The sequence below is a fragment of the Nelusetta ayraudi genome, unplaced genomic scaffold (genome assembly GCF_046127955.1).
Source record: "Nelusetta ayraudi isolate G7.1 ecotype Tasmania unplaced genomic scaffold, CSIRO-AGI_Nayr_v1 ptg000042l, whole genome shotgun sequence".
In the NCBI taxonomy this organism is placed as follows: domain Eukaryota; kingdom Metazoa; phylum Chordata; class Actinopteri; order Tetraodontiformes; family Monacanthidae; genus Nelusetta; species Nelusetta ayraudi.
In genome coordinates, this window is record NW_027466092.1 from 12,335,001 (window position 1) to 12,350,250 (window position 15,250).

Sequence of the window (15,250 nt, forward strand, 5' to 3'; positions counted from 1 at the left end):
TATATATATGTATATATATATGTATATATATATATATATATATATATATAATATATATATATATATATATATATATATATATATAATATATATATACATACATATTATATATATATATATATATATATATATATATATATATATATATATATATGTATATATATATATATATATATATGTATAAATATAATGTGTATATATATATACTGTATATAATCAACCTGGTCTGTCCGATCATTTGAAAAGTGAGTGCTGGTTTTTAAAACACTGAGTAGCCCCAATCTGTCGGATCGGTAGATATTCAGCAGTCAGTGATGCAGATCAAGTAGTTATTAGTAGCGAGTTAATTCAATCTGCACCACATCTCATCTCTCTGCTTGGCTCCAGTTGAACAACTCGTGCGTCTGTTCTTTCCTTCTCGTTGTTCTTCACGACGGCGGTGAGTCATCGTGTTTTGTGTCGCCTGCACGGACGCCAGCAGCCAATCTGTCAGGAAATAGACATTTGTGTTGTCCCGTCAGTAAAGAGTGGTACGCTGAGATGAGCCGCCTCGGAGGGGATCGCCAGCAGCTCGGGCTCGGGCTCGGGCTCGGGCTCGGGCTCTGGCTCGGACTCTGGCTCGGGCTCTGGCTCTGGCTCTGGCTCGGGCTCTGGCTCTGGCTCGGGCTCGGGCTCGGGCTCTGGCTCGGGCTCTGGCTCTGGCTCTGGCTCGGCTGTGCGTTTGCTGCCGGAGACGTTGCTAACGTCCGCTGCCAAGCTCATTCCAGTGTGAGCTGATCCCACCGCGATTCTTCAGCTCCTCCTCCTCTTCCTCCTCTGCTGCGGCGGCGTTCACTCTTTGCAGCAGTGTCTGTCAGACGTCCGGCCCTCCGCAACTCCCTTCGTCTGCGTCACAGTTTTCATTAAGAACGCCCTAGAAGTCGCTGCCGTGTGTGTGTGTGCGTGCGTGCGTGCGTGCGTGCGTGCGTGCGTGCGTGCGTGCGTGCGTGTGTGCGTGTGTGGTAGGTTTTTCTGAAGGACCTGGTTCCAGCAGCTCCTTCCCTACCTGCCAGTGCTGACTAACCTGCGCCCTGCTCTCCAAGGCCCAGTTGTCAGCCTCATAAAAGCAGCCACAGCGCCCACCTGGCAAACCCTGCCTAGATTACCGTACTGTGTGCAGCTCTGCCGGCGGTGTGAACAGGTCACATGCCGTCATGCAGGATACGTCCGTGGCTGTACTGTGGCCTCACCAGGTTGGGCTGGCAGTGGCGGCAGCCAGAGAGTGAGCTCACGCATCTCCTCTTTCTCCGAGCGTCACGGCTCCTCGTTAGAGCCCCGCCCGCCTGCTCGCTCGCCCTCCCGCCCGTTGATCGCGTCGTCGTGCCGCTCCGACGGAAGTGGCGAGGGTGTTCTGGCAGCTCACGGTTCACTGTGTGTGTGTGTGTGTTTGCTCTTTGCCAGGCCAAGCTGCGCTGCCCCTGCTGCAACATGCGGGACAAGGAGACGGTGCTCACCAAGTGCTTCCACGTCTTCTGCTACGAGTGCCTCAAGATGCGCTACGACACCCGCCAGAGGAAGTGCCCCAAGTGCAACTGTGCCTTCGGCGCCAACGACTTCCACCGCATCTACATCACCTGAGGAGGAGGAGAGGCAGCAGCAGCGGCGGTGCCGCCGCTGCGGCGGACCGGAACCAAAGGAGCTTCGAGGCTGCAGACGAGGCCGAGGAACTGAAGTTTTATTTAAGGCAGAGGCTCGGAGGGATTCCCAGATGAAAGCTCGTGGCATTTTAAAATCCCTCCTCTGGAAAGACTTGTTTTACTTCACTGTCATGACCAAACGGATTCTGACACTTCTGAGAGTTTTTGTGCTGTAGTTAATAAACGCAATTGTTTGTGCACACAAAGTGACGTCCCACATGTCGAGCTGCTCCCCCCCCCCTCCCTCTTGTCGTGTTAGTTCGTCGTTCTTTTAATTAACTTTTTCCTTAGTGTTTTTTTGTTTGTTTGTTTGTTTGTTTGTTTTTTTCAACATGTCCTAGTACTTGCGGCGGTACTCGTTTTGAGTCGTTTTGTCCTGCTGTAAAAATTCAGTAAAGCTGACATTTGCAACCACAAGCATCAAAAAGGGGCCGTCCTTCACGTCACAACTGGCGGCGGGTCGCATGTGCGAATGGGAACGTGTCCGGTGAACGTGTCCGTTGGGACTCTGGCTCTGGCTCTGGCTCGCAGTCCGTACATGCACCAGTGTTTGCATCACCTTGGGCACTTTCTCTCTCTCTCTCTCTCTCTCACTCACTCACTCACTCACTCACTCTCTCTCTCTGTGTGTATGTGTTCGTCCCGTTGCCATGGTTCCCCGCTCGACGAGTTCTGACACAACATCTGCAGCTTATAGTGCCTCATTACAGATGAAATCACTGCAGTGGAAAACTCTCTGTCCGGGTGTTCTTCTGCGCCGCGGCCGCTCCAGGTCCTCTCACGCCTCTCTCTCTCTCTCTCTCTCTCTCTCTCTCTCTCTCTCTCTAAAAGAAAAGGTTCGCCGTGACGGCCGAGTACAAAAACATCTGCTCAACAACATGCCTCTGACTTAATTGAGCCAATGAAAGCGCGCTCCTCCGCACTTCTGATGATGTGAGCTATTTACTGGGAGGTGGGTTAGCGTCTGTTTGACGTTAGCCCTTGTGGGAAAGGCGCTTCACACCATGTACGCGCACATAAAAAGTTCCAGGCTCGGGGAGGAAGCTGGAGAATATCTGAAAGGGGGTTGGAGGGGGGAAAAAAAAAAAGTTTATCAGGCATTTGGGAGCAGTTTAGTGTTGCTGCTGTCAAGAGTGAGATTCATTTGTTCAGTAACGACACATGGAAAGCGTTTCCAAACCTGCGCCTGTGTGCACGACCTTTCCTTAGTCAATGAGTGGCAGCGATTGTGTTGTTGGGTACACATTTATGTTGCGCTAAAGTGACGATCCGCCGGTCCAGATGTCGCGGCACCAACTGATGGACTTGATTATCAAATGAGACAATGCCGTGACGCCGGGCCAAGCTGATAGCACTCCAGGCATGCGTCCGCTGGCTTTGTTATTGCATAGTTGTGCTGCTACAGCGGGGCTCCACCCAGCCCCAAACATCAATAACACCATCCCTGCGTCAAGGACGCTCTAGCGCGCTGTCCAAATGCCATTTCCCAGCGAGGAGCAGAAACCAGAGCTGTTGTTTACGCGCCTGCAGAGAGCTGCTTTCGCTGACTTTCAGCGATTTTTACCTCTCCACTTCACTTTGCATCCTGGACTTCGGCGCAGCAGTCCTGAACCTTTAATGATCAATTAGTCTCCATAGGTCTTCTTATAGCACAATATGAAAAACTCCAGATGGTTGCTACTGGGTTTTTTTTTGTAAAAAGAAAAATATCTTTTAAATGGCTAATTTTTAAAAAGCCTAATGCCCAATCCAAGAATCTCAAGATTTCCTTAGACATATATATAAAAAAAGTGTATTTAGCACTCTGTTTACAGCCTCCCGCAACACCACGGTCCTGTCACTATGCCTCCAATTGATCATGCACCCTTGCTACTTGGCCAATGGGGTATCCCTTTGGCCGAATGGTTAAGCGTGCATGGCTATTACCTGGGAGTCTGGGGTTTGAAGCCCGCCCGGGCCCTCTGCGCCTTGCCACATTTAGAAGGGGACAAAGACAAGGTGGCACTGTCAGAAGGGGTAACTGCCGACTGGGAAATAAGGGTCTGCACACTTTGTGACATCTTAAAGGGGCTTTTTTTTTTAAAGAGCTGCAGCTTTTAGCATGAAAACTGTGGCAGGCAAAGGGGGAAAAAATCTCTCATTTCAGGCCAGTTCACTGTCAGGACAGCGGCAAAAAAACAACCCAAAAAAACTTATTGTTAAAATAAACAGTGGCTGAATTTTGCCATTTTGAAACTTCAAAAAGTTTGCTGCAGCCAGTGCCATGTGTTTCTGCTGCTGCTCCTCTCTCTGTTAGGGACCCCTCGCCCATGCCAGAGGATTGTGTTTTTTGGCAGCGAGGGGGGAATGACGTCGACAGGCGTGGTAATAACAATGAGAACACTATTAAGTCCAGACTACACAGAGCCTGGTTTAAGGGAGGGAGGGAGAGAGAGAGAGAGAGAGAGAGAGAGAGAGGGAGAATCCTGCAGGGTGTGGCCACTAAAATATATCAATTAAAAAGTCATACCTGGTGCTTTGATTGAAATTTCACACGCTTTGAAATGATAAATAAATAAATAAAAACTCCGCATATTATGTTGGAGGAGTTTCCTGTGTGTCGGCCAGAGAATCCGAGCACTTACAGTACATCGGAAATGAGTCATCGGAGCGGAGCTGTTGGCGTGGGTGTGTACGCTGTTAAAACACGGCGCGCACTCCTCGGGGTGACTCACTCTGATGCTCGCTTTTCCATGCTGAAAACCCAGCACGGATTTGATAATCTGATGAACTTTCGGGAATTGTGTAGCCGACAGAGAGCAGCTCTCCGCCCGCACCAACCACCACCAGCAGCAGCAGCAGCATCGACATGGCTCCGCACGCTCTCTGCGCGCTCTGCGGACTTTTCGTAGCGGCTGCGGTGAACTTTTACGGCGTGAGCGCACAGAAAAGTGAGTGGAGTTGTTGTTTTTGTTTGTTTTCCCAAGCAGAGATTGTGCCGGGTTGTGGGTAAACGTGGCTTTATTTTTGGAAGTTGTTCGGGTTGTTTTTGTTGTTGTTTGTGTTTGTGTTTTTTTTTTTCTCATGCCAAAATTCAACTTGTGCGCTAACGTCTAGCGGAACTGAACGCGGCTCCCATCAGTCTGATGCTCCTGTCTTTCACGGAGTCTCACGGCCGCTCCGCTTACAAAGCCGCTTCCTTTAACAGCTGCGCTTCTCACCGGTTCCGCATTCCGACGGCCTTATTTCACCCGGTCCGTCCGACTGTCGGTGGTCCGTCGGTGGGTCCGCCCGTGGCCCCTGACGGCGGTGTCGCGTCCACTGCGAAAACCGCGCATTCACAGTCCGAGAAAAACTCCTGAGTGCTAAAAAGATGAGGAGAGAGGGAGAGAGGGAGAGAGGGAGAGAGAGGGGGGGGGGGGGGGGGGGGGGGCTGCTCGACTTGTTCAAGGTCGCATGCTCTGAAGTTTGGATTTAATGCACTGCAGACTCAATATTCCGCGGGCCAGCTTGTTGTTTTCTTTAATCCCCCGAGCAAAAAGAAAGGAAGTTCCATACTTTATTTTACAATTTTTAAAGTGAAAGCCGAGACTTGAGCTTATGTGAGACCTTCTCTACATCTGGACATCAGCTGCTGGTCCACCCACCCTCTCCGATGGAGGACATCACACAACACCCCCACACCCAAAAACACCCTTTGTCAGCCCTGGCGCTGAGATTTGACCCACAAATGGCTCTTGGATTGCAAGTCAGAGCCGCGGATGATCCGATTGTTGCCTCCAACTAAAAGTAAAACATTTCAAGTTTTAAAAAACGCAGTTGAAAGTCTGTTTTTAGCTTCCTGGCCCGACCACGTCTGTGATGTGGTCTGCAGGGTTTTGGCCCGGAGGTCAACTGGCAGTCACGCTTCATTTCCCACATGCCGACCTTTTGAACCCAGCGGGGTGGAAGGATGATGCCTTCCTTTTTTCAATGGGCTTCCAAGAAGCGGTGACACACATTTTCAATGCGGCCACAACGATAGGATGAGTCAGTCTGGGTCCAGCCGACGCGGACGGTCTCCAGAGGCCCTGGGAATGAGGTGGCTGTGACACGACCAGAAAGTTGGAGGTCAGAACGCCTTGGACGGGAGTTTGTTAGCAGGTGCCTTTTGACTGCAGCTGTTTTAATAATGACCACTGCAGTTTGGCAGGCAGAAGCCTTGTAGTACACTCTCCTTAACATGTGTGATGTAATCTGTGGCCACAATGCCCTGGGGTGTTGTGAGGACTGTGTAGGACAGTCTCTCACTGAGGGGAACTAGAGACAGGGAGGAGATTTATTTGTAGTTTGGATCAGAATGAGAAGAAATAATGACCTACTCCTGTCTTCCCGAGTCGGGTCAGTTCAAATCTAGATTGAAATGTCACCCATTTATGACTCAACCATTTTCTCCTGGAGGCTCTGGTGACATTTTCTAATCCACATAACCATTCTGGAGTTTCACAGTGGGACAGAATCCCATGGGAAATAAAGATACATAAACACATAAAGAAACAACTCAAGGAAAAACACAACATGCCCCTAAATTGCTTGTGTGCTGTCAGTCAAGATCCATGGTAATCCAAAAATGTACATTTTTTTGTCAATTTTTTCACGTGACCTGTTCACTTCAAGTGAAAAATGCCACGTTATGTTTGGATGGAGGAGGAGACGGATTCTTTTTTTTTTTTTTTTTTTTTTTACAAGTAAAGAGATAAATATAGAAACCATTCTTGATAGCAAACAACATTGAAATGCAGATTTATCGCAAAATGTTTTGTACCTCCATCCTCCTCAAAGTGGGCTCTCGCGGGACGAGACTTTACGAGAATTACGGCTTATTGGCTTCACACCATTCAATGGAAAAACCTGCAAATCACAATTGTTAGAAATATTGCTTTTATTTTGCAAAATATTGTAATGAAAATGCAGCTACTGTAGCATCCTGGCAAGTAGCTTCACTAATGGCCCATTAATTTACATGCTGTATTCCCCTAAGAGCGAACAGCAACACTGCTCCTTGCTACAGTGGTTCTTTGCCCACACTTGGTATCAAAGTTGCTGTTTTGAGAAAGTGTGAAAGTGTGAAAGTGGATGCTCTCAGCTCACTGAAGTGACACCACAACAGTAAGGAGACATGCAGTGATTGTATGATGAAATCATTTTCTCCTTTAAGGCGCTTTCACACGATTGGCCATTTGCTCTTGGCTGGCCGCCAGGTAGGGCGCAGAGCCGAAGCGAACTAGATTGTTCTCATATGCAGTGGGCATAGCCTGCTGTCTAATCAGACCAAACAACTGTGAAAATCAGCCTGCTGCTTGTCATTTGAGCGCCGCACTCGACTGCAAATTGGAGCGCTGAGCAATGTCGGGGAAAGCAGCGTCGCTTTCTCGGGTGCCGCCACTCTCTCTATAAGGACAGAGTGGGGGCGCCAGCGCAAAGCATTTTTACTGCCAATTGTCTAAGCATCTTTATAGTACATGGCTGCCTTCAGCTTACATCGTACTGGGACTGGGTGGAATTCTTTCTCTCTGTGAAACTCTGGAATGGTTGTGTCGATTTGGAAATGTCCCCATAGCTTCCATTAAGTAGTGAGTGTGTGTGAATTTTTTTAGTGAACTCCACTTTTAAGACTTTATCCTAAGAGACTCCATTAAAGCGCTTAGAGTCGGCGATCCTGCAGTTCCAGTGACGCAACTAATTGCTGTTATATGTTCTGTTCCTTCCTCACTCCTATATTCCCAAGTCTTACAACCTCTGTGTTTAATGTGAGCCTCGGCTCGAGCCAAGATAATCCCACTGACGTCACCGTGACCTCATCAGACTCACGTAGACCTCCTCGGTCCCCCGTGGAGCCGCTCGAGACGTTATTCAGCCGCCCTCGGCGTCTATCTGGGACAAACACAGCGGCCCGACTCCAGCGGTATGAAAGGGTAAACACTTCCAGTCGTCCGCGTGGGTGTGGCCCGTCCAAGCACTCACACATAACTCAGGAACATTGCCTGTGTATGTCAAAACAGATAAACAGTGGATTCAGACAGTAATTCCACCTCACTTCACTGCTCATTAGTGTCTGTCTATAATATAAGCAGAGGCGAGAATTCAACTGAGCCTTTTTCCCTCGATTGGAGTGATCGAGGAGCGGCGCTTTACCCTCTGATGAATTGATTTTTTGTTGAAAAAAACAACAAAAAACAACAAAGCACAAAAACAGGGTAGTGGTACGTGTCAAATTTGAATCAACATTCAAGCAGTGAAGATTTGTGCAACGTTTCTCTCAGACATAACACAAGTGGAGGTAGACTTAACATTTGGCATTTTTAAGCTCCGTACGTCCTGGTCTCACTGATTACTGGTGCAAAACCATCATTAAAGAGTCGTTGGGACTCCTGGTTTGAGTGAAAACTAACAATCCTGGTGTCTTTGCACTTGTTTTATTGGTTCGTCGTACACTTGACTGTGCTATGTTGTTTTCACAATTAATGTCAATCTTAGTAATCGTGATGATGACCGTCCCACTCGGTGGTTCGCGCTTCGCCCGTTCGCCTTATCAACGCGCAGACAGCTGCAGTCATCCACTGTGACGCCGATCGTTTAACAAGTGATTCTTTGACGCCCGAGCAGCTCTTCTGAGAAACCCGGCACCCCCACTGAGCGCCCTCACACTCCCACTGTCCCCTCGGGGAGCTGCGACCCCCCCCCGAGGTGCTCCAGGCGGCGCCGTGTTAAATAACAACCAGCGAAATAAAATCGAAGCCAGCCACGATTCAGAGCTTCCAAACTTCCACAAACTGATGCAAAGCTCCGCATGTGGTTTTACTTAGCGTCGCCATGGCTACCGCAGAAACATGCCCAGAGCACACACGCAACGCGTGCCTGTGTGAGTCACCTCGTTGTGGGACTCCGGTCGGGGAGAAAGACCCCTGGCTTCGTCGTGGATGAGTTGTTAGCCCGCTCTGCCGCCTTTTCCTGTGAATTCTCACAAAAGGCTTGATCTGAGTAGCTGCCCGAGTGTGAAACAGTCCGTGCGGTACTCGATGTTGATGACACAGAGAACATTTGAATCCTTAGTGGAGTTTTTTCCAGGTATTGTAATCCATGGGGAGAGGACTGGGAACTCTGATGTTTCCTTTGCTGATGTTTTCTCGCGATAATATTCTGTAAACTCTTCAGAAACGAAAAAAGTCTGTCTTTTTGTTTGTGCTGGCTGAACCACCCAGCTATTATTTGTCTTTTTGTGACATAACAAAGGGAGCAAATACCTCATGAAAATCTCTCCCAAGTTTGCAAACGGTTGAACAAATCACCAGTTAACAGCTGGAACCGGGTATATGAACCGAGCTGTAAACAGCGGGCTAAATATGCCAAATATCTTTAAATAGAAATCCATATTTTCTTTTTTCTTTTGAAATGAATAAAATAATCCTTTTAAATAAAACAGTACAAGGACACTGGATGGAAAAGATTTCTCCATGAATCGGCATAAAGAGCATCTTGATACGATATCTTAGAAGTCAGTCCTCAGTCCTCAGTCAGGAGAGGATTCGGTCTCAGGTGTTTGAATGATGAAGTGTTGCTTTGCAGCAGCGCTCTTAATAAAACACTTGAACCCAGCAGTAAATCTCTGCGCGTGTCACTGCCCAAACATTCTGTAAAACTCTCTGATATGCACAGCTACAGAACTACTTTGACCAAACCTGCAACTGCTTCCTCAAAACAGAGTAATTATTTCATCTCACAAACATGTGCCAGCAACGGCACTATTTCTTCTTTTTTTTTTGTTCCACCCGCATTCGTCCTCCTCCTCCTCCTCCTCCTCATCCTCCACCTCCCCCTCCTCCTTCTTCTCCTTGTTGGCGAGACGTTGTTTGATGTCTGGCCTGGGTGTTTGGCACTCGCTGGCTGTTGATGGAGCAGCCGCAGTTTCCTCCTCACGTTCCTTTAATCACACGCAGCTCTCGTCGAGCTCCGTCCCGGCGGTCGGTTGCCACATTGATTTTCGGTCACTCGGGCAACGCGGCGAGTGGTTTGGACGTCGCCATGAAAAACAAGAAGTTATCTATGCAAAATAAAGGTGCGGCACCGAGTGCGATGGAGGAAAGAGTTTTGTTCTTATTAATAGTTTTATCAGTCACACAAACGGAACATTGTTTTGTTTATTGTTCCAGCTGTCACATTGTTTGGCAACACTGATTAATACACATACCGCAATACCGCACCCCCTCCTCCTCCCGCAAAAAAAAAAAAAAAAAAAAATCCAGGATGTTTAACCTGTTACTAAACACAAAGGCCGCCGCCCCCCAGCGCTCAGCGCGGCTATCACCACGTCGCATCTTTAGACTAATTCCTTCCTCATCACGTGGGCGGTGCTCGCCTCTGATTGTCCAGCTGTCCGCCTGCCATCAAGACGGAGATGAAGCTTTCCATTGTGTCTGCACAAGGAGGGAGACCCTCCCAGCACCGGCCTCAGCGAGGACTTTTTTCTTCTTCTTCTTCTTTCTTTCTCTCTCTTTTTTTTGTATTTTTGTTTCTCACAGACAAGTTCATTTTCCTTCTCTGGAAGTCACACGTGTAAACAGACGCGCAAAACAGAACGGAAAGCGTTCCGCGAACACACACATCCTGCTCCTCACACACACACGCACACACACACACACACAGGGCCGGTCGCCCAGCCTGCCAAATAATCCTCTCGAGCAGCCCGAGTTACATCAGCAGTCTGACCGAGAGGAATTTCCCAGTGTCGTATTATGAGAAGCAGAAAGCCACAGAGTTCCTCACGTGTTCTCCTCAGGTTTTCACTCCCTTCGCTGATTTCAGCTGAATTTCAGCCCACCTGGTTTGCGTGATGTTTTATTTCCCTGTTTCTCTGTGGAGTGCCTGCTTCTGCTTTCCACGACAGCTGCGTCTGTCTTTTCTCGTGTTAGCGGCGTAGTACTGCCAGGCTAAATGAACACAGGTGACTTGTAAAGCACCGCACACCCCCTGCCTGCGCGAAAGCCGCTTTTTAACAACCTTAGTTTTTCCCACTCGAAACAAAATGTCAACAGATTCCCAGGAAACGGCCCATTTAGCCCTCTGTTTACAGCCTCCTGCCAGAGTGCTTGGTTTTCAGCTTCCTGCTGAAGCGGATGCGCCGTCGCACTTCCCACGCCTCCTGTTTGGAGGGAGATAAAAGGAAGGCCGCCGCCTCTGAGGAAGGAATGAAACACTGGCTGGACGTGTCGTCCCTGAACTTGGCGAGAAGCATCACTGCCCTTTGTGACGTCACAAAGATTCAAGATCTTTGTTGTTACTATGCAAGCGCAACAAAATGTTGAGGTGGAAGGAAGAGAAGAAAATGAGAGCAGGAGAAAGTGGGCATTGAAGAAGATGGATAGATATTGAATATACGAGGTATAAAAGACCTCGATACAGAATTAAATGAATTGAGCACAATTCACAGTAATTCAAAGTAATTCACAAAGGCTTTGGGTTTTAGCTCACGCTGTCTGAAAAGTGGAGCCTGGAGTGGCAGTAAACTTTTCCCATTTCTGCGGCGTTCGGAGACGCATCATTGTTGAAAAATCCCAAAAATGAAGTCAGTTTTTGTGAGCAAGCGCGTTTCCTTCCGCTTCAGGCCGATGCTAAATAAACACAGATGTCTCAAGGCCCCTCAGTGTTTGAGCTGGTTTCATCGTGTTTGTGAATGAGGATGTTTTTCTCCCGTGCGCAGGTCAGTGCGGCCACTCAGAGTTCTGGAACTCCGACCTGGATGTTTGCGTGCCGTGTTCATCGTGCAAGTTGTACCCCAAGACGCCCTCCTGCAACACATGTAAGACTCTCACAAACTCCCGCCCGCTTGCCGCCCGCGTTGGCTCTCGGCTCCGCGGTTTAACGCCTACTGTGTTTCCCGAACGGCCAGGTAAATCTGTGGAGGAGCCGCCGGACGTGTGGAAGCTGGCGGCCATCACCAGTTTCTCAGTGCTGGCTGTGGTCCTCATCGGAGCGGCGCTCATTATCGGGGTCATGGTGCACCGGCGCAAGTCCCACAAGCGGCCCCTGCGTGGTGAGTCTCTGAGAGGATCGGGTTTCACTTGCGACCAGACGGAAGTTCTGCAGTCGAGACTGCTGAGCCCAAACATGAGAAAATTTCGCTCTCAGATTGAGCAATCAGAGTTAAAACTGACTCAATGATCTGTAACTTCCGAGAAGAAATTGCCCACATGCAAGTTTTGAGTTGCGCTGAAATGAACATACTTTTTCTTTTATTGTTGAACTTGTGTTTTGGATTGTTTTTGCTTGTAGACAGAGAACTTGATCTGTGTGAGGGTGTAAAATATCTGTGAGATGACTTTGGGGTTGCAGTTTAACCTGTTCCAAGTCATTTTTTTATCCTCCGAGCACGAGCACCCTGTGTACCTCTCAGTTAATCGGAGTGGAGGAGTTCTTTTGAAAATACTGACTTCAGTCCAACTTTTTGAAAAGCTCTCTGCTCGTTCTGAGAGTCAGCAGGACCTTGAAGCAGCCACTTTCAGCTTATCAATGAAACGCAGCTGCGCTGATGAAAGGAAAGTTCTGCATTTCATGTTATTGTTGTGGTTTGAAGGACGTGCAGCGACCAACGTGTGTGTGTGTCTGTCTGCCGCTAATTCAAGTCTCTCCCCCAGAACCCATTGAAGAAACTGCCGGGCCACTTTATCAAGCTTAACATGTTCAGTAAGTACAGTTTTCACTTTGTTGTAATTAAAAAGAAGAAAAAAAAACATTTCCAAAATTGCATGCTTCTTCTTCTGCTACTCTAAATGAGTCATGTGTGAGCTGCAACTGTCTGTTGAAGTGCATGATGGGAGCTGGCTGGTGTCGACAAATCATAAAGAAACATAACGCACATGTCTAGATAAATAATTGTGCTTTCATTCATTAAAATACATGTTACAACAAAATAAAAATTCTAAAAATGTACCTCAAAGTTAAACTAAAAGAGGCAATATAATGGAGGAGGTGCAGTTGCTTGTCGGCTCAGAGAACTCAGCAGTGTCACAGTGGGCTAGCTAACTGCAGTTTCCACTTGCTGGTTAGCAAATATTCTGCTAAAAGTACATTTCAATCTCTATATTTCCAAATAACGGGACATCAAGTAAACCAGATATTTGCCTTGGTCTTCGCAGCCTCATCTTCCTCTCGACACAGATGTGACGGAACCAACGAGCGACTGGTTCGGACCCAGATGAGGCGAAACCTCTCGGCCGTTACCCACAAATGGACCATTTTTCTTTTTATTTATTTGACTGTGGAGGGAGGAGACGTGCTCAGTTCTCATGCCCGCCGCAGATCCAAACAGCGACGACAGGACTTGCAATGGGCCACTGTTGCACCTTTGTAGGGCTAGAAACATAGTGTTAGTGCTGTAGTTGTTTTGTTTTTGTTTTTTTGTCTTCCAGACTAATGTGCCTTTTATAAGCCACCATGGACAAGATTTGGCTCTGGAGGATGTTCATGTTGCGGGTTGACAGACGTTTGATTCAAGCTGAGCTAAAAAAAAAAAAAAAGAAAGAAAGAAAGAAAGAAAGAAAAAAGACAGAAAGCCACAGCCTTTTCATTCTTACAGAGAGACGGAAAATTCTCAGACTCCCATGAATGTAAGGCAGCCGCAGCTGCCTGCTGGGCTGCAGCTTGAGCTCCTGACGTTGGGACAGGATCTACCTGCAGGTCCACACATCAGCCTTTTAAAGTAAATATAAATATATATATATATATATTAAAAAAAAAATCAATCCACATGCATACTGTTAGGCACATTAAGGCCGTTTGAATGTACATGTACAGTGTTGTGTAGCCTGTGACCATAGCAGTACCTCTGTGTTGTTCTAACAGTAGCATACATGCAATATTACTGACTGTTACTGACTGTTACTGGGAACCCTGGTGCCTTCACAGAGCCTGGACTCTATGTCACCGCAACATTGGTGGTGTTTTTTCCCTTTTTTTTTTTTGGTGCGTGTTGTTTTGCTTTTCTCGAGGACGTGACCTGGATTTTCTCCATCAAAGTCTTCAGACTCCACCGCATCACTTTGGCCCCGCCGCTGGCAGGGAAGCTCGTTTGAAACACTAGACGCACGAAACCCAAAGTGCTAACATGTGGGAACGTCAGCAGGGAATGTGGGCCGGTCAAAGAAAATGACGCGCAGCGTTTCAGGTGGAGCCTCGCAAACCACTGACGGTTCCACAACGAGTGGCGGGAACCCGGAGCAGCGTGTGTGTGTGTGTGGCTGCTGTTGGATGAATGGTAGAAATCAGAGTAACTATGTACTGTTGGCTTGTTGTTTCCCAATTTTAAATAGCTTTTCATGTGTTTTTTTTTTTTATTTAATTTTCTTTTTAATTTTTATTTTTATTAGCTTTTTGAAGGTCCCATATTATGACAATGTTCAGATTTTTATTTTACATCCTGGACTTCACCTGAGCAGCCTTGCACAATCATTGTGGACCATTAATCAGTTGATTAATTATCCAAGAAAAAGACATACTTAGCCCAGTGATTGCAGCCTCCTGCTTAAAAATGACAGGGTTTGGATGGGGGACCAAATCAAGGCAGTGAAGTGGCGTCGGAGGGGCAGGGGGATTTGTTGAAAGTTGTTGGTCCCCTTTGTGATGTCATAAAGGGTTTGGCACGTCGGATGTGAAGTGGAGCGTGATAAAAGGAGGATGGCTTTCTCTGTTTCCCCCGGAGGTGGCGCTGTCGGGGAACATTGATGGTGTTTTTGCATAATATGGGACCTTCAGACTCCATGTAGCGTCTGGTTACTGAGATCTGAGTGACCGACAGAGACTCAGGTCATTTCTTTGATCTGTCTGCTGGCGGGTGAGTCAGACACTTCCTGTATGTTTCATTATTTTTTTATTTCCCCCCTCGCAGAGACTTTTTCTTTATTTATTTTCTTGGTGTCTCGCAGCAAATGTCTCACATCAGCTGCTAACGACAAGCACAGTTTTTAAAGGGACTCCAGTGAAGATTTGTGTCAAACCTCCACCAGGCCAGCCACCTTTTTTTTTTTTTTTCCCACTTCCTGTTTCACAGAGTAATAAACTAACACTCTCCGCACCTCCTCCTCCTCCTGGCTCTATATCCCTTCTAGATGTATAAAGTGTACATGCACTGGCTTCCTTTACCCAATGCTGTCTTGTAAAATGCTTTATATATCAAATGTATTTTCACAATAAAACTGACAATTTATCGTAACGATGTGAGACTCGCTGACAACCAATCCACTCAAACAACATGTTGAAGAAGAAAGGATGAGACACCAGGTGTGTTTCTGAGTTCTGACATTTCTTTCAACTTGTGTTCATTTTCATTCATTAGGGACTGAGCCCCTGCGGTAAGACCTACTCTGGAACAGAACAGGTCATAAATGTTGGTGGCTTGAAAATTCTGCTTTACACAGACAAGACATTGATAAATAAATATCGTTGAAAGGTTTGTTATAAGTTTTACTGTTTTCATTTTATGCCCCTTTAAATTCAGAGTACACTCAAAGTGCCCCTAGAAACACCATGAAACTAAACTGGCCCTGCAGCTAGCAGACCTCGGA

The 15,250-nt window shown here is 47.3% G+C and overlaps 2 protein-coding genes across 2 annotated transcripts in view; both read left to right on the plus strand.

Moving 5' to 3' along the window:
* Positions 1 to 2,093, plus strand: part of rnf40 (ring finger protein 40) — a 15,841-nt gene extending 13,748 nt beyond the window's left edge. The window contains exon 20 of the mRNA XM_076034498.1: positions 1,441 to 2,093. Within this exon, the coding sequence (XP_075890613.1) occupies positions 1,441 to 1,617 (177 nt within the window). The 3' untranslated portion in view covers positions 1,618 to 2,093. The remainder of the gene's footprint in view (positions 1 to 1,440) is intronic.
* Positions 2,094 to 4,342: 2,249 nt separating this feature from the next.
* LOC142893689 (uncharacterized) lies at positions 4,343 to 14,898 on the plus strand. The gene is made up of 5 exons (XM_076034504.1): positions 4,343 to 4,606; positions 11,392 to 11,490; positions 11,581 to 11,724; positions 12,326 to 12,374; positions 12,827 to 14,898. Exons 1-4 carry the CDS (start codon positions 4,525 to 4,527, stop codon positions 12,364 to 12,366), a joined length of 366 nt encoding a protein of 121 aa, XP_075890619.1. The 5' UTR covers positions 4,343 to 4,524; the 3' UTR covers positions 12,367 to 12,374; positions 12,827 to 14,898.
* The last annotated feature ends 352 nt before the right edge of the window (positions 14,899 to 15,250 follow it).

Coding starts and splice junctions, on each gene's coding strand:
- LOC142893689 (XM_076034504.1), top strand. CDS start 4,525: ATGGCTCCGCACGCTCTCTGCGCGCTCTGCGGACTTTTCGTAGCGGCT. Junction 4,607..11,391: donor CGGCGTGAGCGCACAGAAAA/GTGAGTGGAGTT, acceptor TCCCGTGCGCAG/GTCAGTGCGGCCACTCAGAG. Junction 11,491..11,580: donor GACGCCCTCCTGCAACACAT/GTAAGACTCTCA, acceptor CCGAACGGCCAG/GTAAATCTGTGGAGGAGCCG.